This window comes from Macrotis lagotis, chromosome 2 (genome assembly GCF_037893015.1).
Source record: "Macrotis lagotis isolate mMagLag1 chromosome 2, bilby.v1.9.chrom.fasta, whole genome shotgun sequence".
NCBI classification, from domain to species: Eukaryota; Metazoa; Chordata; class Mammalia; order Peramelemorphia; family Peramelidae; genus Macrotis; species Macrotis lagotis.
In genome coordinates this window covers 223,187,216-223,211,275 of record NC_133659.1, presented here as the reverse complement: position 1 = coordinate 223,211,275, position 24,060 = coordinate 223,187,216, and the positions used below count along the sequence as shown (strand labels likewise).

The 24,060-nt window shown below is 35.3% G+C and overlaps 1 protein-coding gene and 1 pseudogene across 8 annotated transcripts in view; both read left to right on the top strand.

Annotated features, from left to right (window-relative positions):
* Window positions 1–24,060, top strand: part of RPTOR (regulatory associated protein of MTOR complex 1) — a 552,432-nt gene that overhangs the window by 419,042 nt on the left and 109,330 nt on the right. For all 8 annotated transcript variants that reach the window (XM_074224960.1, XM_074224956.1, XM_074224957.1 and 5 more), the window contains one exon: window positions 12,808–12,926. In XM_074224960.1, the coding sequence (XP_074081061.1) occupies window positions 12,808–12,926 (119 nt within the window). The remainder of the gene's footprint in view (window positions 1–12,807; window positions 12,927–24,060) is intronic.
* LOC141510868 (heterogeneous nuclear ribonucleoprotein K pseudogene) lies at window positions 20,528–22,247 on the top strand (annotated as a pseudogene).

Below are 24,060 nucleotides of genomic sequence, written 5' to 3'. Positions count from 1 at the left end.
CTAAAAGGATATGTAATCAAGGACATATATAGTGGCAAAGAAAAATACTACATCCACTGTCAAGAGGTGGAGGAAAAGGGAAGACAACTTATGTCTTGAGGCTTCATTTTTCTCAGCTTAGAGAGATGGGCTTCATCTTAGAGAAAAGGAAAAGAGGATGTGGAAAACTTAAGAAGAGAAGCTGTGAAGAACAGGCAATAATACCTTCATTGAGAAATTCAGATCACTTAATGACATAGTAGGAATTCTGCAACATATTATAAGTTAGAAATTTGAATTCTTTCATAGACTGATAGATAACAAATACCCATAGCATAAATACTGACACCAAAATATTCTGGACACTCTAACTAATGAACTATTCTAAAATTAGACCATAATCACAATCAAACTATATCCCACAATTGTCTAGACATAACACTAATCCATAGAAGAACTATATTGTTAAAAGATGTCACTATACCAAGTACTCAGCAATCTCTAAGCTACATGAATCAAAAATATAGACACTTAGACAAGAAAATCAAGTTCATGTGGAAAGAGAAAGTAAATAATATATGTTGTCTCTTCTACAACTGGCAATGTAATATATATGCTTTCAGTAAACCTTCAAAAGATCAACTTATTCATAATATTTCTATTAAAATACAAAAAATAGTTATTTTATCCTTTTCTGCAAGTGCCTTGTCTCAGAACCATGTCTATCTGAGACCTATTAAAAAAGATGAGACCAGGATAATAATAATATTGATAACGCCCCTCAAAACATAACCCATCATTCAAGTTGTAAAGGGGTAAAGAGGTGGACAGTGGCCAATAAAGTATTACTAGCCAGGATGATTTCCAGTGAGAATTCTATATTCTTTGAAGCTGATGTCATAGCTGTGAAGACCAGACAATAATCCTAAAATTCTGACTATTTGGGTCCTAATGGTGTCATAAACTAGGTAAAGCATCCCATTCAATAGGTAATGAAATTGCTTCTTCGAGTTCAAGAAATAGATAGGATGCCATAGGATTATAGGCTAATAATCATAATGATCAATTGACACAGTAGTAAAGTGTGTAATATTCCTTTTTTTGTTCTGCTTCCACTAGATGTGAAGTTAAATTGAAACAAATCATAACTACCATTACCTTACTTGCTAGAATTGGTTTGATTCTGATAACTCTGACTCCTAAAGTAAAAAACTATGTGTATATGAAATAGACTGAAGAAATTAATACTTTCATCATGTTCTAAAAGTATATCATATCAAAGTAAAAACAGATTCACCAGTTATAGACAATACTAGTTATAGACAAACTGCATTTTATCCACAGTCCTCTCATCTCCAAGTCACTGAAACCTGTTACTAACCAGTTCAAATCACTCATAAGAAACAGCATCATCCCTAAGCATGGCTTAGACAAAATAAGAGATAATGTCAAAGAGACTCTAAAATTTGAAGAGGGGAAAAGATGAAGACACTGAAGATATACAAAATTTTCCATTAATTCAAACTCCGGAGATTATACCGAATAATAAAGCTTATGATCAAAACAGGAACACTATTTCCAATGTTTTTTGCAAAGGAAATGGGCAAACTTAGCCAACCAGTTTTTACCAAAATAGTTATTTTTTAAAAAGTTGGTTATCTGTTCTTATCATATACAAACACAGTACTTAACAGAAAGCATTAAAACATTTCAGGTACTTCACATAATAGTCTATAGAATTGTTGCTATGGAGAATTATAGGAGAAAAGATGAAGCTATCAAGTAATACTCCTTAGGAAAGAAGTTAAATCCCATCATGGCAGAAACAATTTGAGAGAGCTATTGAATATCTACATTGAAAGAAGACATGAGGGGCAGCTCAGTGACACAGTGGATAGAACACTGGCAATGGAGTCAGGAGGACCTGAGTTCAAATTTGGCCTGAGATACTTAATACTTACTTAACTGCCATGAGCAAATTACTTAACCCCATTGTCTTGCAAAAAGAAAAAGAAAGAAGATATGAGTATCTAACATAATAGAAAATGCCATAATGAACAATTAAAGGCAATGGAAAAGACACATGCAGAAAGAAACAGAGAAAATAAAACCATGTCAGAAATTCTTGATTCTTTTTAATCAGCATTTGAAATCAAAAGAAAAAAAAGGTAAAGATAATACAAGGAGACCAAGAAGTTCAAAGTTCAAAATTAATAATTCAACACCAATCATAACAATTACTGCTTATGCTTGAAAGGAAAGAAATCAGAAGCAAAATAATATACCTGAAAAACAGAAACATTTCATAAAATTTTACTCATCTGAATCTAAATATTAGAGATGTCCAGAAGTGGATTGGACTGCCTCCAGATGTGTTGGTCTCTTCCTCATTTGGAAGTCTGCTAGCAAATATTGAATGACCATTTATCATGTATTTTGTGTATTCACATTCCTTTTCTAACCCATTAAAATCTTCTTAATATATAATATGCCTCAAATTCCATTTGTAGTAAAAAAAAAATAATATGCCTCAAATTCCATTTGTAGTAAAAAAAAATTTAAAAATTAGAGAATCATACTTTGTAGGTCTTCATTATATTATTTTTCTAACCAGATGTTCCTGGCTATAAGTCACAAGCAGGCTAGCCCCTAACTCTAAACTCCCTTTACACAAAAGATCAGCTTTTGGTCTAATTGGGAAGGAGAATAAGAACATTGAGTAGAACTAGATTATCTCTAAAGCCTCTCCCAGTTTAAAATTCTGTAAACCTATTAATTTAACCAAAGTCACTGCAGCTAGTGTCTGACTCAGAACTCAAATCACAATTTTCTCAATCCAAATATAGTCTGTTGTTCTTTCTATTGTATCACCATTGATTGTTTCAAGCAAACAATCCTTCCTCTCTCCTAAGAGACTTTGACACTACTAATAATTAGTTCTATTCCCTGATTTTAAACATTGGACTCAGTTACCTAGCCTTCCTTTTAAGAATGGTACAGTGTTCCAAGACCTTCGATTTCATTGGTATCAAAAATTTTCAAGGAGACTCCCCCTCTACCACAGCAGATGGGTACCTGTTTGCTAATTATGAGGAACAGAGAGTTGTATGGTTTGCTGAAAGGTGCAGTGACTGATCTGGTTGTTATCCCATTCTATAATAATTAACAAATGATCCAAGGATCACTCATATTTCTATATATAGAAAATGAAAAGGTGGAAATTTTCCTATATTCAGCTATTACTAAAAGACTTAAGTCTCTCCCTCTTAGCCACTGGAGCCTTCTATATAGGGACTAGCCAATATTTATTTGGAAATATTTTTTGAAATTTTCTACCTCCTGCAAGTCAACAATTGATCTGTAAACTCCCTGCTGAAGAAGAAAAGTTCCAGTTCAAAATTTCAAGCTTATTCAACTGAATCTTTAGGTATATTCATGTAGTTATTTAATGGAACAAATATCTAACCTACTAGATTTCAGTTCAATCTGTTTTAAACACATGATAGCAAATCCTGGTTAAATCCATTATCTTCAACCTGTTCTCTTTGAAAAAAAAACATCTGATACCTATTACTGTGCATCCATTGATTTCCTAAGTACCCTGTAAACAAATACTTTCTAATCCTGACCTGTCCTGAATCCATGTCATTAAAGCTAATTTATTAATCTCTACCAAATAACTTATCTTATTTTTGACTAAATAATTACTATTCAAAAGGATGACTTTTTCTTATAGAAACCGCAAGTTATAGAGGTAGAAAAAAGTTGAAATTCCAATGTACTTTGAAGATACTAACCTTTGAAATGACATGCCTTTGTATATGATATATACATTAGAAAGCTGTTTAGCCATAGTAATAGTTCATATGGGAAAGAGCTTGTAGAATGAGTAGAAACAGAGGCATTAGACCAATGTGTAAATAAAGCCCTATCAACCTCACTCCATGCCCATACCCACAAATTCAGAAATAAAGTATCAAGGTTGCTTCTCACTATACAAAAGGTGAAACTTGAAATTTTAACTTAAGAAGAAATTAGGATAATACAAAAAGCTAGAGAGGATAGAGTTTGACCACTCTTTGCCTTACTTAAGTAAGCTGCAACACTCTGTTATTCTTCCTCAGCCTTACTTTTTCCTCTCTTTGCTAAGACTCAAACCTCTGATCATTTCTTCCTCCCTGAATCTGATTCTTTGAACATTTGTGCTGGAGAAAACTACTCTTTTATCTGTGGCTCAGACAGTCTTTAGAACCACTGGTGAGAAATGTCTCAAAATGAGCTAGAGATAAGGAAGGGAAATTTAAGAAAACAAAGGAGCTACACTCCAAAGCTTGCCTCATTCATATTCAATCAGATAGAGCTCATATCCACCTGTAAATGAAGGTGCTTATATAAGTGTTTAAAATTCATAACCTAGACAGAATTCCATTACCTTCAGCATTTGCCTGTTTAAAGTCAATTTTTTTTTCATTTCAACTAAAGAATAGCAATCTCCTTAGCCTAATTCACTGAATGTGCTAAGAAAGGTTTTCAAAATCTTGGCAGCCTGGAACATCTCATCAAACTCATCATTCCCTCTTTCTTCCCCCAAAACTAATTCTTCTTGGTAAGTTTCTTATTTCTGTTAGTAGAGTCATTAGTTGTTCCTTCAGTCAGCTAGGCATTAAACCTGAGTCATTTTTTCACTCTTCTCACTTTCATTCTCCATGCTTATTGACCATGTCCCACCTTGATACATCAGTTCTAATTGATTCCATCCTTTCAGTTCCCAATATTTAATTTGAGGTCTTATCACTTCACATTGATCTAGCAACTGGTGTCCTACCTCCAATTACTACAACCCCTCCCCAAAAAATCTCTCCTCCACAACACTACCAGATTAATCTTCCTACAACACAACTTCACACAAAACTTCTCTACACCAAAAACTTCAGTGGTTCACCATTGCCTTTAGTCTAATGTTCTTAACTTGGCATTTAAGACCTTCCATATGTCTAACTCCCTACAATTTTATCTATTCTTACTTCTTTAAACAATTGTACCATTACAATCAAACTAATCTGCTCTTTGGCCACTGAACCCACATCATTTTTCTTTCTGCATAAAATATCTTCCCTTTGTATCTGCTGCTGCTTTATTCATTCTTCAAAATTCATTTCAGTTCCTGCTTCATCTTTGAAGCTTTTTCTAACTGGCCAATCCACTGTGTTTTCTCTCCTTATAAACTGTTTTAACACATACTGTCAGTCATTTGGCATTGAGTATATATTATCTATTTATTCTTTTTTTTGTTTGGTCAAATTATATTTGGAACTTATGAAAAGAAGAGTTCTATTCTATATTTCTATGTAGTCCCATTGACTAAGCACAATCTTTTTCATATTAATAAGTGCTCAATAAATACTTACTGGTAATGATTCCTTTCATACCCTAATAGATCCCAAAAAATCAGTTTAATTTCACTTCCAGGGACTTGTTTAAGGAATGAGAATATTAGAATTAGATATGATACTCATGAAGAACAATCCTTGTCCAAAAATACATGGTCCAAGAAATACTGGGACAGAAGTAGAATGCAATAAAATGCCACTAAACTAAGTCCAATTCCATTTTAAATGGCACATATATTTTAACATATTTTATAATAAACTAGTTGGAATAAGTCATTTGGCTTAATTTACTACAAAAGGAAACTGAACTTAGAACTCTAGTTTTTCATCAGATAGTGATTTTGGGGAGTTTGTAGGAGCATGATCTTTTTGAAATTCTATAGGAATCATGTTTGAATGCCCACCATTCCCTATTTTTCCTACCTCCCATTCACTTCCTTTTCTTCTCTTCTCTTGATAGAGCAGATCGTTGAAGACCAAAATCAGAGAAATTCGAGAACTCCCATATCTGTAGTCTTATTCCTAAATAGTAAAATAATGCTTTCTTTTTGAAACTTCATAGTCACCAATGGCAAATGGCATACCTTCTCCTTAGGCATTTATGCCATTCTGGTCAAGCCTCCTTTTAGTCTTCCAATTGGTGGGTATCTTCTTGTCTTATTTTAACATCAATAAATATTTGATGCTATGAAGATAGCATCTTTTTTTTTTTTGCTTTTTAAACTTCCATGGGGAATCTTTTAAAAAGAAGAGACCCTAAATTATGTTAATTCCAAACCTTTCTAGAAGTCTTATAATAATTATGAGTTCTTTATTACTGATTTATTTTTCTCCGGTTATTAAAGACGTTAGAAAAAGATATAGAGATATGGGGGATGCTCGTTTCACTGAAGAAGAATATAACCACTATTTCTGTAACAGGAACTGCAGAATATTTGAAGGAAAAGGTTTTACAACCCATTAGTCTGATTCCTTCATGTCAGAAAAAAAATACTGAGAAAATGAACAACATTGTTTTCTGATACCATAGATTATGTTTTTATAGCAAAAATCCATGATTAAAAGCCATCATTAAATGTATCATTGTGAGACTGAAGATCTTTGCTGGAAAGATTCTGTGAAGCACGTTAGCTGTCCATGATTAGAAAGAATACAAGACACTCTATTCCCCATGTGAGTAATTTAATTCCTTACAGTAATTTCCAACAGGCTGTGAATGGTAAGGGAAAATAAACTCTGTCAGGCATAATCCCTTCTTCCTAAACTACTTTAGTGTAAAGTATATGTGACTCTATGAAGAGGAGGGAGGAGGAAGCAAGTCATATATTCCCTAAAACCCAGGAACTGAGAGTGATAGTATAGATACAGGCCAAAACCAGACCCCACAGCTCTCCATTAAATAGTCCTGAAGAAGAGAAAATATCAAATTAAAGATTATAATTTCAGAGGACAATAATATTACTTATTTTTTTAGGAATTGAAAAGCCTCTCACTTAGGACTGTTGATTGAGAGCTGAAAAGGATCTTAGCATCTAATCCATATCCCATTTTATGGATTAAGAAACTGATGCCCAAGGCCGGCTAGGTGGCATACTGGTTAAAGCACCGGCCTTGGAGTCAGGAGTACCTGGGTTCAAATCTGGTCTCAGACACTTAATAATTACCTAGCTGTGTGGCCTTGGTCAAGTCACTTAACCAGGTTTGCCTTGCAAAAAACTAAAAAAAAACAAAACTGATGCCCAAATAGGGAATATGAATTGCCCAAAGTCAATCAACAATAAGCAACCGAGTTGGATTTTTACTGAGACCCTTGATAGACCCAACCTTCATTCCACTGTACAATACTACCTCACAAATAGATTTGTAGGTGTCTATCACTAGTTGAAAATGAATCTTCTAATTTTCACAAATATAATACACAGGCTCCTCACACTTGCCTGAATTCACAGGTGGCCACTCTTAAATATAATCCTTCAAACCATCTGTTAGATCTTTTAGCAATTTCAGTCTAGATGTGAAAATATGTTTTCAGTACTTTAGGATCACTTGGGGGTTTCAGCTACTTCCAGATACAGAACCCCTTTCTCAACACTGAGCAGCCCAAATCTCTGTCCTAGTTTCCTGATTTTTTTTTTGTTTGTTTTTTCTTGTGTGAGGCAGCGTTCAGGAATTCCTTCCACATCTTTAGGATAGACTAGGTAGAATTGTTATGTCTAGCTCCCTATCTGTGTTGCTTTTGCTCTGATGTATATTATATGAATTGTGTCTCTTCAGAAATACTATATTTAAGTCATCATACTTGGTATAACTGTCTTGAGAAGTGGGATTGTTGTAGCCACATACAAAAATTAGATGCCTTCTCATTATCCCCATTTATGTCTCACCATAATGTACAGCTGTGTCCATCACTATAGTTAGGGAGGATGATTTAAAAATCAAAATTGCCTATCTTGTGCTGATATTTGCAACTGAATTGAATCATGAATTCTGTCATAATAAATAAAACTAGGATACTCTGCAAGAAAAGTTAATGACTTCCAGTGGTTAATAAAACTATTGCCTCTTTCCTAATCATTAATCTTTTTAAAAATCTACTTTTCAAACATGATTTCCATTAATAGAGCATATATACCTAGTCATAGAATCAGTTCTAGAGCTGGATTATATAGATTATCTAATCTAAACCACCCATTTTTGCCAGTCTTAAAATTCTAGCCATCTCTTATTCTTTTCCTCACTTTCCCATGTTTTATCATGGTGTTCATTATATGAAGTCAAACTGAGATTATTATAGTATTTTCACTGTCACAGTGCTGCTTCAGATTCATCAGTGAGCTGAATCAGGACTATAAAACACACTTTCATTTTCAACCAGAAAGGAAGGAAGGAAGGAAGGAAGGAAGGAAGGAAGGAAGGAAGGAAGGAAATGGTAGTGAACAGATGCTTTCAAGCATCACTTCAAATTAGTTTGAAATATCCTTTAAAAACACCCATTTTCATAAGGGAAGAGGAATCAAATAACAGCATTTTGTTTTTGTTTTTGATGCTTGACTACTGTATATCATATATGTGTAGGTGAAACTATATTCTCATTCACTAACTCCACCACTGTAATAGGTAATTCTAAAAAGTAGATTCTTTCCCACCTACCTTTGTCTTAACTTCTTAAATGAAATCAAAATGTAGAAGTATCCTGTTGGTCTTTATGTGACTTGTATCACAGAACCAGATACATTAAGAGACCCCTGCTAAGAGAGAAATGTGGACTTTAGCGGATTTTCCATCAGAGCTTCTTGACTGCTTTCACAGATTATTTTTCTCTTTCTCAAGTAAGTTCTTCTTTGATCTAGATAACTTTCAGACTGATATTTCTACATTTTCCTCTGTTTTTCCAACAACTGTACCCATGTTACTTCCAAACTGAGATCATGTCAAAAGATTAGTGGAAAGTAAATGATGCAGTGATTTATTTGAGTTTACTTAATTAAATAGGACTTTGTATTTTCTTTTCTTTCTCTTTTCTCTTTTATTTTGTAAATTTTTTAAAAGTATTTACTTAATTACCTTCTACATAAAAATTATTCCAGTAAGATTGAAAAAGGATTGGTAATATTAAGTTTTTAAATTGTTAGATATAAGCTAACATTGGAGAATGGGGTTAAGAGTGATTTGCCCAAGGTCACACAGCTAAGCAATTATTAAGTGTCTGAGCTTAGATTTGAACTCAGGTCCTCTTGAGTCCAGGGCCAGTGCTCTATCCACCTAGCTACCCCTTTTTTTTCTTTTTTAAAATTAATGTTTTTATTTATTTGTTTTTCTAACAATGCAATGGTTTTATTCACTAATGATTTTTTTTTGTAGTTTTTTGCAAGACAAATGGGGTTAAGTGGCTTGCACAAGGCCACACAGCTAGGTAATTATTAAGTGTCTGAGGCCGGATTTGAATTCAGGTACTTCTGACTCCAGGGCCAGTGCTCTATCCACTGCATCACATAGCTGCCCCACTAATGATTTTTTTGGCAAGGTTTTGAGTTTACATTTTTTCTCCCTCCCTCCCTCTCTCCCTCCCCAACAGAAAGTAATCTAATGTCGGCTCTAGATGGGCAATCATGCTAAGAGCATAGATTCATATTAATTGTGCTATGAAACAAGAATCAAATCCAAATTGGAGAAAAAACATTAGAGAGGGAAAAAAGGTATAATACATAAAACAACTTTTATAACTTGAAAATAACAAGCTTTGATCTGCATTCAAACTTCACAGTTCTCTCTCTGGATATGGATGGCATTTTCCATCAGAAGTCTCTTAGAATTGTCTTTGATTATTAAAGTACTAAAATGAAAAAATTCATCATAGTTAATCATCACCCAGTGCTGTTGTTAGTGCATATAATGTTCTTCTAGTTCTTCTCATTTCACTTAGCATCAGTTCATATAAGTCTTTCCATGCTTTTCTGAAACAGGTAATTCTAAAAAGTAAATTCCCTCCTACCTACCTTTGTCTTTCCTTCTTAAATGAAATCAAAATGAAGTTGTATCCTGATGATCTTTATGTAACTTGTATTATAGCACTCTCATGATTTCTTATAAAACAAGAGTGTTCCATCATATTTGTATACTACAGTGTGTTCAGCCATTCCCTCATTGGTGGATATCCTCTCAATTTCCAATGCTTTGCCACCAAAAAAAAAAAGAGTTGCTATGGTTATTTTTGTACATGTGGATTTTTTACCCTTTTTCATGATCTCTTTGGGATACATACCTAAGGGTGGTATTGCTGGATCAAAGCATATGCATAGTTTTATTGCTCTTTGGGCATAATTCCAAATTATGACTTAGTATTTTATTAACATTAGGGTGAAATTCCTCAATATTTCTTCAATAACCAAAGTGCAAATGTGTGTTAAATCTAGTGTCATATATATTTGTAATTTCACATGTGCCATAGTGCTGAAAAATGTCCTTTGGTTAGTTAACATACTTTTATATAAGACTAGAGAAATTTTGAATGCAGGGTATATAACCAACCAAAATAGCAAGGTATGTCTCTGCCTCAAAATGAATGTTGGGTTTTATTTTGTGTGTTTTTTTAACTACTCAGTGATTAAATTAATATCAACTCTAGAAATGGTAGTGATGGTTGAAGTTGATACCAGGTATAAGCATCTATCAAGATAATGGTAATTGATAGAAGGAAGAGGGGGAAAGAAGGGTAAATGTCATTAAGCCGCTTGATTGTCACCTTAGTCGCCACATTTGCTTTCAGGTCACTTATAATAATTTCCAAACATCAGATCTACTCTGAAAGGATAGAGATTTACTTCTGCTAGGGATTTGCTTGAGGCTCTAATTATAACTGCAAAAGGAAATCCAAAAAATGTTTTGATCAATGAAAAATAATTGAAATAAATGCGTAGTTTCCCTGCTCTCCTTTTTTGAATGGAGAGAATATTAATTTGGCCATTTAAGATTTGGCATCCTTATTTTTAAAACTCAATCTCATTCCATAACTATCTTACCTTCTACATAAAAATTATTCCAGTAAGATTGAAAGAGGATTGATAATATTAAGTTTTTAAATTGTTGGATATAAGCTAGCATTGAAGAACAACTGACATGGAATCCATTCAGGATAAACAACATCTGCCAATACACTTAATATATTTAAATACCTACCAAACATGAGAGAAAGAGTCACTAACAATTTACTAATTAACTACTCATTTAATATGGCACATTTTTAGTCTCTTTTTAATATCCTTTTTAGTACTGAACAGGGCTCTTCATTTTTACCAAGTAAATTGCTTAGCTCCCAAGTTAGTCAATGTATGGCAAAAGCAAGGGCAAATTTTGTCTACCCAATTTGTTCTTATATTGTAATCCAACTTGAATCTTCTCCAGCCAGATGAATTTATCATTATCCTGTGAACAGACAAAATTCATTTCTGTTTTATTTTTTTTGTTTAAATTACTATCCCTTCCTAGAATTGCTCTTACTTATCTTTAACCTATTAAAATCCTACCCAATGTTTGCTGAGAAACTAAGGTCTTCCCAATTCTACTTCACATTGATTTCTCCCTCCTGGTACACTTGTAATCTCTACCACTTTTGAAGATAAATCAAAACAATGCATTCTATATCTATTAATTTTTCATGGATCCCTACCTTTTCTCTCTAACAGTCTCACCTTAAAGGCAATAACCATGTCTTCTACTCTTTTTCTTCATTCCTTTAGCATCTACCACATATTAGGTACTTAGTAACATTAGTTGGATTAAGTAAAGAGAAACAAGTGTATTTTAAATTAATGAACTAAAATGTTTTTTCATCAAATCTCATGCCTATACCTCATTGTTGAGAAGAAATAACTGGTATCTTTGAAATATTTTCACACAGAGACATCGGTTCTTGCTGATTCTATCAAGCCAAAAAGCTTCAAATATAGACTCAGAAACATCAATTATCCAAGGTCCAATTTAGTTAAGTTCAACAAGACACATTCTCTGAAATCTGGATGCTAGGGAAGGTTTTCTTCTTTCTCCTCCTTTCCTTTCTTCTCGAAAACAGTCTACTCAGATGTAAAAGATTTAGTAAAGGACAGAATTAAAGTTTTGATGTATGCAAAGTAATCAGATCTAGAGAGTGTGTTTTAATCAATAGAATTACTCACATCAGATGAGATGTGGATAAATCATAGGAAAATTATTATTCCCATCACTATCAATCTCAAAAAAACTAAACTATTTTGTAAAATGAGGCCATTCCTTCCATTTTTCTCTCTGCTTTTTAAAATCTAATTTTTAACCTTAGGAAAACAAATTCCAAGCTCAACAAATAAATTACATCAGCCAATTTTACACTAAGCAACTTGATAAAAATTATTGCAGTAAGTTTGAAATAGTATGGTAATATCATGAAGTTTATAAATTGTTGTCTATAAGCTAAAGTTGGAGAATAATTGGCATGGAAGCAATAATAAGTAAATTATATTTAATCTGTAATCAAAAATTATATTTAACGTAATTTGCTGATTGGGATTCCTTAATTCCTAAGTTCTGTTCAAAAGTATAATACTAAGGGGCGGCTAGGTGGTGCAGTGGATAGAGCACCAGCCCTGGAGAAACTAAGGTCTTCCCAATTCTACTTCACATTGATTTCTTCAGGAATTCCTGAGTTCAAATTTGGCTTCAGACACTTAATAATTACCTAGCTGTGTGGCCTTGAGCAAGCCACTTAACCCCATCTGCCTTACAAAAAAAAAAAACCTTAAAAAAAAGAATATAATACTGAAACTCTTCTGTCACTGTCTGACTCTTTCCAATATTGTTGTTGCCAGAAATTGACTTCATATCAAAAGACACCAAAAGAGGACTACCAAGAAGTGACCTGGTTCCAACATTTCACATTTCTTCTTTTTTATTTCTTTTTTTTTATTAGGTGTTTCTTTCAATAGTGTTTACACTCAAATTTGGAGAGTCCTACTACATCTGGCTGCTGACCCATATCCAGATGTTTCAGATTTGGCTATGAAAGTACTCAACAGCATCGCCTATAAGGTAGGCCCAATAGTCTCAGAATTACATTTATTAAAGGTCTTGAATTCTGTTCTTCATAGTTGTATATATGTTTTAAGAGTTTTGAAGCCTTGGCAAAATTAGCAGTGAGCTATGGCTCAGATATTGTGAATCCAAAGGCTTATTATTGCCCTTTTTGTATACTTTCCCAGTACTGTTTACTAGGGATTGACTCATTGCCAATATTGCCTCCTCTCCGCAAATACCATCTTTCCACCAAACCTAGAACTCTCCCTTATAAGAAATACTCATTGGCCTTATTCAACAGAAGCAATAGACATAATTTGAAATTCTTCTTGAAGCAAATTAATTTTCCATAAACAAACTATATTTTGATCCATGTTAGAAAAATAAGTAAATCAGTCAGGTGGTCTACAAACATTTATTAAACCAGTACTATGGACCAGACACTGCTAGGTATTGGGAATACTGAGAAAGAGGAAAAGCACAGTCCCTGCCCCCAGGGAGCTCACATTCTAATGACACAGATTATGGACAAATGAAACTACTAGACTGATGCATTGTAAAAAGAGAAGCAGAAGAGAAAAAAAAAACCAGGAAAGGACTCTTACAATCCATCAATTTTGAGCTGAATCTTGAAAAAAATGCCTCAGAAGTCAGGAAGTAAAGGAGAATATTGGAGCAGCTAGGTGAAACAGTAGATAGAGCACTAGCCCTGGAGTCAAATTTAGCCTTAGACACTTACTGTGTGATCTGGGCAAGTCACTTAAACCTGACTTTCCAGCAAAAAGAGAAAAAAAAAAGGAAAGAGAGTATTCAAGTGTGGGAGATATACAGTGCAAATGGAGGGAGTTGGGAAATGGAGGATCTTGTATGCAGGACAGCAGGTAGGACAGGATACTGGGACCCTAGAGTAAACCTTAGCACTTGAATGGAGGGTAGATTATAGTGGGGAGGAAGTTGAGGCAAGAAGAACAATTAGGAAGCTATTAAAATGATCTAGTTGAGAGGTGATAATGGCCTCGACTAAGGTGGAAACTGAGTGTATAGAGAGGAAATGTATATGAGAGAGATATATAAACAAGATTTAGCAACAACCATGTGGGATGAGTTAAAGGGAGGAGTTAATAAAATCAGATCATCAAGTCTATTGTGAGGCCTGGTAACAAGGAAGATGGGGAAACATCCCATAATAATAGGGAACTTAGGTAGGAGGAGAAAAACTGAGTTCTATTTTGAACATGTTGAGATTGATATGCCTACAGAAAAGCCAATTAGATATGTCCCGTATTAGGTTGGAGATACAGACTCGGAACCCAGGAGATTAGAACTGGAGATCATTTTCATAGAGATAATAATAATAATAATAATAGCTCATACAGTCACAAAAAGAGAGAGAAGTTTAGGAGGGAAATTGGGGACAACCCATAGTTAATTGGAATAGCCTGGATAAAGATCCAGCAAATGAAACTGAGGGGCTAATAAGAAGAAAGTCAGGAGAATAGTATCTTTCTGACACTCAGGGAAGAGCAAAAAGCTGGAGAAGACTTCTGAGTGATTTTAGATAAGAGCAGAAAGAGCAAATGTCCTCATTTTTGAGATGAAGTGTTCACAGGTAAGAGCATGGAGGAAAGAGTGTTGTTGGTGCTTTTGAAAAAAGATTTTAAAAGTTTGGAATAGTGACTGGGAATGAGATTGTGCATGAATAAAGAAGGCATGGAATTGCCCTGTTGTAGGTAGAGCGCAGTTGAAGTCAGGTAACATTTTGTAGTAACTCTCAACAGCTTGAGTTCAGTGGTTTTCTTTAGCTCTATGCTATAGCATATTACTAGAAATCAAGCAGGTAGTGTAATCCATGTTCAGTAATCAATTCTGGATGAGTTACCCAACATCAGGGTTTGCCACTAGATGGTTGCCAACCTGACCAGGAGGAAAGAGATTGAAATTTAGAGAATAATGTAGAGGTCAGCTAATTCCCCAGTGGATCATTAAGAAAATAAGGAAAGTATAGCAGAGTAGGCAAAAAGTCTGGAGATTAAGGGAATTAGAGGTCATAAGAAGGATAAAGGGTCATAAAGCATAGGGAACAACTGCTATCATAGAAAGGAATTGTAGAATTATTAAATATAAAAGTTGGATGTTTTGGGAATGACAAGGTAAAGAGTATAATCATGTTTGTAGGTGAGATGGAGGGTAGGATTAGGTCAGGAGGTTTTAATAAATTAGCATCTGGAGAATAACTGTATGGTTCCTGCCTTCGGGAAGATCATTAACATTCTAGGCAGCGAGGTGGGCCTGATGACCCAAGTTCAAATACAGCCTCTGATACAAACTGTTTGACTCTGGGAAGTCACTTCACCTCTATCTTCCACAGTCTTCTCATCTGTAAAATTGCGATAACAGGATTGGTGGGGCAGCTAGGTGGTATAGTGGATGGAGCAATGGCCCTGGAGTCAGGACGACCTGAGTTCAAATATGACCTCAGGGGGCTGCTAGGTGGCTCAGTGGATAAAGCACCGGCCCTGAAGTCAGGAGTACCTGGGTTCAAATCTGGTCTCAGACACTTAATAATTACCTAGCCATGTGGCCTTGGGCAAGCCACTTCCATTTGCTTGCAAAAAAACCTAAAAAAAAAATATGACCTCAGACACTTAATAATTGCCTAGCTGTGTGACCTTTGGCAAGTCACTTAATCCCATTGCCTTGCAAAAAAACTGGAGAAAAAAAAAGAAATCAGGAGATAACAGGATTGTTGTAAGGATCAAATGAGATCATATATATATATATATATATATTTAGGAGAAATATTAAGTCTAGTTCACTGAGGGGGATGGAGCATGTCAGCATGAAAGCAGCATTTCCTGGGAACTCCTTCCCTCCAAAACTCCAAAAGTCAACAAATTATGACTGTAGTCAAAATTTAGAGGGGCAGAATCCATAGAAAAACTGAATGATACATTTTTCCAGTCCAAGATAATTTAGAAGTTCCATGGGAAAGGTGTGTTTCACTAAGACAGTGACTTGGAAAAAGTGAATGTGGAGGGAGCATTGGCCACAGAACCTGCAGCGAGAATCTGGAGAGGGCAGTCTGCACCCCCAGAGCACAGCCCACAGAGAGTAGGGGGGTTGGGAAAGACTGCAAAGGATTCTCTGCTCTCCCTTGGGGTGGGACTCTGCTATTTGACCTCACCCGGATCCAGGTTGCAGTTTGGGCTTCTGTGCTAGGTAGCCAAGTGGGACTCCTCCTTGCAGCTCCAGGGCAGAGAGAAGTGTGGTGGTCATCTACATATCAAAAGCACAGGCAAGATAGCATAAGACCTTGGAGGAATAAAGGTCCCCCCCCAAAAAAGAAAAAATCCAAAGCCTTGGAAGTGCTGTCTTGGGCTGAGGAAATGAGTAAACAACAGACAAAGAAGAATCTGACCATAGAGAATTACTTTAGTCCCATGGAAGATCAAAACACATACTCAGATGACGACAAAATCGAAACTTCTGTATCCAAAACCTCCAAGAGAAATTAGAAAATGAGCTCAGACTATGGATGAGCTCAAAAAAAGACTTTGTAAAGCAATTAAAGGAAATGGAGGAAATATTGGGAAGAGAAATGAGAGCAATGCAGAAAAATCATGAAAACCAAATCAACAGCTTGGTGAAAGATATACAAAAAAATACTGAAGAAAATATGTTAAAAACAGGTTAAGCCCAATGGAAAAAGCAAAACAAAAGTCAAATGAGGAGAAAAATGCCTTAAAAAGCAGAACTGGCCAGCTAGAAAAAGGAGATAAAAAAGCTCTCTAAAGAAAATAACTCCTGCAAATGCAGAATGGAACTAAAGGAAGCTAATGACTTTGCAAAAAATCAGGAAGAAATCAAACTCCTCCAAAAAGCCAAAAATTAGAAGAAAATGTGAAATATCTCATTGGAAAAACAACCAACCTCAAAAACAGATCTAGAAGAAATAATTTGAAAATTATTGGGCTATCTGAAAGCCACAATCAGGAAAAGAGCCTAGACTTCATTTTTTTCAAGAAATAATACAGCAAAATTGCCCTGAGATCTTAGAAGCAGGGGGTAAAATAGAAATTGAAGTTCACCGGTCAGCTCCTGAAAGAGATCCCAAAATAAAAACTTCCAGGAATACTATAGCCAAATTCCAAAACTCCCAAATCAAAGAGAAAATTCTAAGTGCTGCCAGAAACAAGCAATTCAACTACTGAGGCTCCATAGTCAGGATTGCATAGGATCTGGCACCATCTACATTAAGGGCTCCTAGGGATTGGAATACAGTATTCCAGAAGGCAAAAGATCTTGGTTTACAACTGAGAATCAACTACCCAGCAAAACTGAACATTCTCTTTCCAGGGGAAAGATGGACTTTCAATTAAAAAGGGGACTTTCAAACTTTCCTATTGAAACAACCAGAGTTGAACAGAAAGTGTGATCTCCAAGTACAGGAATTTGGTGAACCGTAGAGGGGGTGGATGAGAAGGACTAACAATGAGGAACTTAATGATATTGAACTGTTTATATTCCTGCATAGGAAGATGAACTTTCTAATTTATAATAGCTGTTAGAAGGAGCATATATAGACAGAATACAGGAAGGAGTGGAATATAATGGTATGAATATAATAAAAAGATGGAGTCAATGGGTGATAAAGGAAAGTACTAGGAGGAAGGGAAAGGAGATGAAGAAGAAGCTAAGAAATTTCACCTAAGCATCAAGAAAAAGTATTTTCAATGGAGTGGAAAGGGGGAAGGCAAAGGAGAATGAGTGTGCCTTCATTCTTATCAGAAATGGCTCAGAGAGGAAATAACATACACACTTAATAGGGTGAGGAAATCTATCTTACCCTAGAGAAAAATGAGAAGAAAGTGATGGGATAAGGGGAAATGGCGGGAGGGAAGGGGATAGAAGAGAGGGAAGATTGAGGGAGAGGACACTCAGATACAACACACTTTTGGACAGTGCCAGGCTGAAAGGAAAGAGAGAATAGAATAAATGAGAGTGGGGAGGAATAGATTGGAGGTACAGCTAACAATAGCACCTGTGGGAAAAATATTGAAGCAACTTTTCTGGTGGACTTATGATAAAGAAAGCAACTCACCCCAAAGACAGAGCCATTGGAATCTGAACACAGACTGAAGTATATTTTTTTTTTCTCTCTCTCACTGTTCTTGAGGTTTCTCAACTTCTTGGGGGGGGGGTTATGTTTACTCTTTTAACAAAATTATTGTAATAATAGTAATAATAAATTAAAGTTCACTTGCAAAAACAAATACTAGTTCACTGCCTAGCACATAGTAGATGCTCTATGAATATTTCTGCTTTTCCTTCCTCCAGTACAAGATAGATAATTACAATATGGCATACTTCAGTAAGAAAGCATTTTCTTTATGTGAACCATCCCTATGGGATTTGAGAAAGATTTTTCTATGGACTTCTTTTATCAGAAAGACTCATTTCAATTTAATTGTAATAACTTTGGCCTGGTCATTAATAGGACAAGACACTTTCTTCTTATAGAAACCCATGCAACTTAGTCTTATCTTCCTATCCCTCAGAAACCATAGTCAAAGCTAATAGATTTTCCAATTTCACAGTGACTATTGAAGTATATGGTACATGAGATCAAAGGAATTGGAGCTAGAAACTACTTTTTGAGTTCTCATCCTGCAAACCAAGGCCCAAAGAAATTGAGTGAAGTACACAAGGTTACACAGCTATAGTGAATACACAGAAGCCAAGTTAAATCCTCTAATTCAAGATCTAGTTCTCTTCCTACAACTCATTTTACAAATGAATCCTCATCTATAAAAGGGAAGGATGAGGGATGAAGGAACTGACTATAGGACCTCTGGTGTCCAGTTCAATGGGTGTGAAACTTAGCTTCTGACAGTATGTTGCCTCCATTATGACATCAACTTGGCATAACTCATATGTAGGTCACAGTACATTTGAATGTTCTATTGGCTCTGTCCCACCTAGTCTCATAAGGGCCACCTTTTCCAATTTTTTAGAGATCTAAAACAATTTCAGCTCCCATCAGGAACATTTGATATGAACTTTTCATATAGAAATTATCCCTGGCATGAAGGATACACTGATGTTGTTCAAAACTTGTTTTTCAGTACTATAACAGATGTCAGTACAAGTACTGCTTTGCAGTCTACCTTAACTAGTTGTTTCAAGAGAACTTTTATCATCCAGTATAAAAGCAGCATTTCATTGGTATCCTGTATACCCATAAACACCCCCAATTTTTTTATGAACCTTGATTGAGGCATAATAAAAATTGACTTTTTATTCATGATTAATAATGATGATTATTTAGTCTTCCAACTAATAAGTAAACTTCATCAGATGCAGGGTTTTCAACCAAATTATAATATCTTATTTTAGCTGTTATTCTCTTCTGTTTAAGGAGAAAAAGGCTGAAAATAATACAGAAACAAATTCTGATTTTTTTTACCCTCACAGGGACCTCAGTTTTCTCCCCTGTAAAATGATACAAATAATCTTAAACAGATAATCTCAATGACCCCTTTAGGGCATGAAATTTTAGGATCCTCTGAGAAGTGTTACTACATACTAGAACATCCTAGACACAAAAAATAAATGCTCAAAGAGCATTAAAAGCTTTCATAAGACATTTTTCTGTGAGTCCCTGCCTCATAGAGATGGCATTCTTCTAAAATATTTTCTGATAATAATTCAACCTGGAAATTTCCATTATGGATTGTTTGTACTTAATTTTTTCATCACAGATGGGCCCTCCTACCCGGAATACTTAAAAGAGTCATCATTCTGCTCTATCAATCTAAGTGAAACACAATTCATTTAATAGTTGAAAGACCAAAATTGTATGAAGAATAACAGGCAAATAGAAATGATTTTATCTATTCCAGATTTGAGGAACCCTTTTTCAGAGAAAAATATAAAGCATACTACTCTTCAGCTTTTCAGATTAAGAGTAGAGAACATAAAATATGAGTAAAACAAGTTTCATATAACATCCTGTTAAGGAGAAAGACAGATGGTAAGATGTAAAAGAGAAAGAAAGAAAGGGGAAGAAAAAGAGCCAGAAACAAGAACACACAATCATTTAAGCAGACCTAGATTTATGGAGGGGAAAACAAGAGAAAGTAATATGTGGATATATAATAATAGGATGTGTTAAGTGTGCTCACATCATAGCCTACTGTTTATTCACAATGTGAGCATCAAAATAAGTTATCACCTGTTATCACTTCACTTGAGAATTCTAATGAGCCCTCTAATTTTAAATGAACTTTTCTGCACTTAAAAAAGTTTTCCATTGTTTTTAGTCTTCAAATTTGTCAGAAAAAATATTGTTCTAAAACTGTAAAAGTTTCATACATATATAAAGAAGTGTTTTGGGTTTTTAAATTTTATTTTACAATTTTAGAGATATCAAATTTATAAATTAAGCAGGCAAGTCCCTGACACATTAAACATATTGGACTGAGTTAGGGAGGTTAGTGGGGGGAACTTTCGTTTTCTCTTTGTTTAGTTCAGACCTACTAGGGCAGTAGTGGCATAGAAGAGAAGGTGGCCTCGGGTGATTGTTTACCCATTTAAGCTGAGCAAACAGAAACTGAAGAAATCTTTTCCATACTGAAACCACTGGTGAATTTGGTAAACATGCTGATGAAGATGTGGAGGAGGAGCAGACCTTTAAAAGCTCTAAAAACACTGCCAAAATGGTTGAACTGCACATTTTGCATCAAAGCAAGAATGCTGGAGCAGTGATTGGGGAAAGGTGGCAAAAATATCAAAGCCCTTCAAACAGACCACAATGCCAGTGCTTCGATTCCAGGTGTGACCCTGCTTGCATATTGAATATTAGTACATATATTGAAACAATTGGGGAAATTTTGAAGAAAATTTGAAGAGGACCTGCATTACTATCACCCACTGCAACAAGTCAGCTTCTGTTTGAATTTGATGGTGTGGAATGCTTAAATTATCAACATTATTAAGAAAATGACTGTTGATTCATCAAAGTCTGGCAGGAGGAATTATTGGTATCAGAGGTACTAAAATCAAAGAACTTCAAGAGAATACGCAGACAACTATTAAACTTTTCTAGGAATTCTGTCCTCTTTCCACATATAAAGTCGTTGTTCTTAATGAAAAACCCAAGAGGGTTGTGGAGTGCATAAAGATCATATTGAATCTTATATTTGAGTCTCCCATCAAAGGAGATGCACAATCCAAAGATCCCACTTTCTGTGATGAAACCTAAGACTAACTATGGTGGCTTTACAATAATTTGGTGTTTGAGGAGGATGCCTTGTAGGATTTCCTCTGTGGGGAAGAGGAGATTTTCATAGAATTTCCCCAGGTCATATTTCCCAGGATGTTGCCCCCCAACTAGAAAAGATTATGATGACATGAGCCCTCACAGAGGATTCCCACCATCTCCTACAGGATGTGGTGGAAGGGGTAGTAGGAGAGCTCAAAAATCTTCTTCTTCCTCCTCCACCACCACCATCTAGAGGAGATAGTATAATTTAAGACTGAAGAGGAAGATTCAGGTTTTTTTTGGGTTTTTTTTTTTGTTGTTTTTTTTACAAGGCAAACAGGGTTAAGTGGCTTGCCCAAGGCCACACAGCTAGGTAATTAGTTAAGTGTCTGAGACCGGATTTGAACCCAGGTACTCCTGACTCCAGGGCCGGTGCTTTATCCACTGTGCCACTTAGCCGCCCTGGAAGATTCAGTTTTAATGGCATGATTAATTTTAGTGCTGATAAAATCTTGGAACACTGAAATATATACATGATTCCTTCCAAAGGACAAATGACTTATGAACCACAAGCTGAGTACTGTGAGTTTATGGGTGGTTCTGGATATGATTATTCCTCTGCAGGAGACCATGACTCACATAGTGATATTGGTGGATCCATATTTGTAACAGAAGAAATTATTCCCAAAGATTTGACTAAATCTATTATTGGCAAAGGTGGTCAAGTGAGGGGTGGCTAGGTGGCACAGTGGATTAAGCACCAGCCCTAGAGTGGGTTCAAATCCGGTCTCAGATACTTAATAATTGCCTAGCTGTGTGGCCTTGGGCAAGCCACTTAGCCCCATTTCCCTTGCAAAAAAACCTTAAAAAAAAAAAAGGTGGTCAGTGAATCAAATATGTCATGAATCTGAAGCATCAGTCAAAATTGAGCTTTCATAAGGATCTGAGGATTGAATTATTACCATTACAGGAACACAGGACAAGATACAGAATGTACAATATTTGCTTCAAAAAAAGTATATGCAGATATTGAAGGATTCTAATACAAGATAGCAAGATTTTTTTTTTCTTTCTTATAGTGTGAAGCACTCTTCTGGAAAGTTTTTCTAAGACTGGTAAAGAACTGAAGGAGTCCTGCGTCTTTTTTTTTTTTAATCTGATTGTTTAAAAAGCCAACATTCTTTTGTTTCATAGGTGGTCTACATTGGTGGTATAGTGAAATCTTTGCTGTACATCAAATGTAATGTTTCAGTTCCTTACAAACAAGGTGGGGAAGAAGGGAGCACAAAACTAACACTGAAATTTTGAAACAGGAGCAGAGAAAGTGAATTTTATTTTTGTTCATTGTTGGTGATAAAAAAATAATAATTTTTCCTGTACTGTAACTATTGTAGATATCTTGCTTTGTGATCATTGTGGGTTCTTTTGGGGGGGGGGGGGAAGGGGAGAAATAGTGTCAGTAGTCCATGTATCCCATCCAATCAGATGTAATATTCTTTTGTAAGAAACATTTTATGATTTTTTAAATAAATTTAGCAAACCTAAAAAACCTCAAATACCTGTTATACTGCCTTATTATTGTACTTTGAGAGATCATTGTACCTCATTCATTGAATATTTATTAATTGTATACAGAACTTTGAGAGCTAAAAACAAGGTAAATAAAAAACTCTTTTGTGGGAATTATAATAAGGGAGAAAATACTTGCATCCAAGCAGATAACTTAAGACAATTTCTTAGTTCTGAGCCCTGTGATTCCATTAGACTGAGGAATTCTTCATGTGGAGGTTCCCCCTACCAATCCAGATTCTGCCTGCTGAACAGAATTCATACCTTTTTGTTCTAAGTTTCCATATTACTGATCATCTCCCCAGTCTCCCAGGAACACTGCTTCACCATTCTCCTGTCTCCTCACTTATTCTCACTCCATATATCTCTGCTTTTGCCAAAGTTTTGTCATTACTTTCTTTGTATTTAATAGCTATATCCCTTCTCTTTAATTCTCATAGCAATTACTTTAGTTCAGACCTTATCACCTATTGGCTAGATGAGTGCTAAAGTTGCTCACCACTCTACATCAATGTATCCACTGCTGCAATGTATCCACTGAGTTTCCCAAAGTGTTAGACTTTGGGAAGCCTCCATGATCAGTAAACTTCAGTGTGTCTCAGTTGACTCCACGATCGAAAGAAAATTCTCTAAGACTTGTGAGCATTTAAAACTTTTTATAAACCTAACTTTACATTTTAAGTATATTTGATTGCCTTCTTCATACCCAAGCACTATGAACAACTTATGATTCTTCTGCACCAACTGTCTCTCAGACTGGAAATGCTCTGCTCTCTTTCACTTTTTTATATATCCATGATTTCTCCCCTATTTCCTTCAAAACTAAGCTTTTCTAATCTTCTGCAAGGTACCTTTCATAGTCCTCTCCCCCACTTCTTGTTAGTGTCATACTCTCTGAGAATACTTTCCATCCCTTTTCTATATATCTTGTATGTGATTTCATGTTTGTCTCCCTCTGAGTCCTTGAGGACAGGGACTAATTTTGCAAAAATGCTTGATGAGTGACATTTATCATGTGAGTCTTAAAAGAGTTTTCTGGTGACATTGGAAAGTTAAGGATCACAGAGCCAATATTTTTAATTGTTAACAAATCTCTATTACTATGAGCCAGATACTATGCTAAATCCTGGGATTACTAAGAGGGATTAAAAACTCCATCCCTACCTTCAAGCAGCTCTGGAGAAGACAACATACCCACAATTATTTACATATGAGACTTATGCAGAGTAACTAGAATGTAATCCTAAAGGGAAAATGGTAGGAGAGAAAAGATGAGCAGGATAGGCTTCCTCTAACAAAGGTAGACTTTGAACTAAG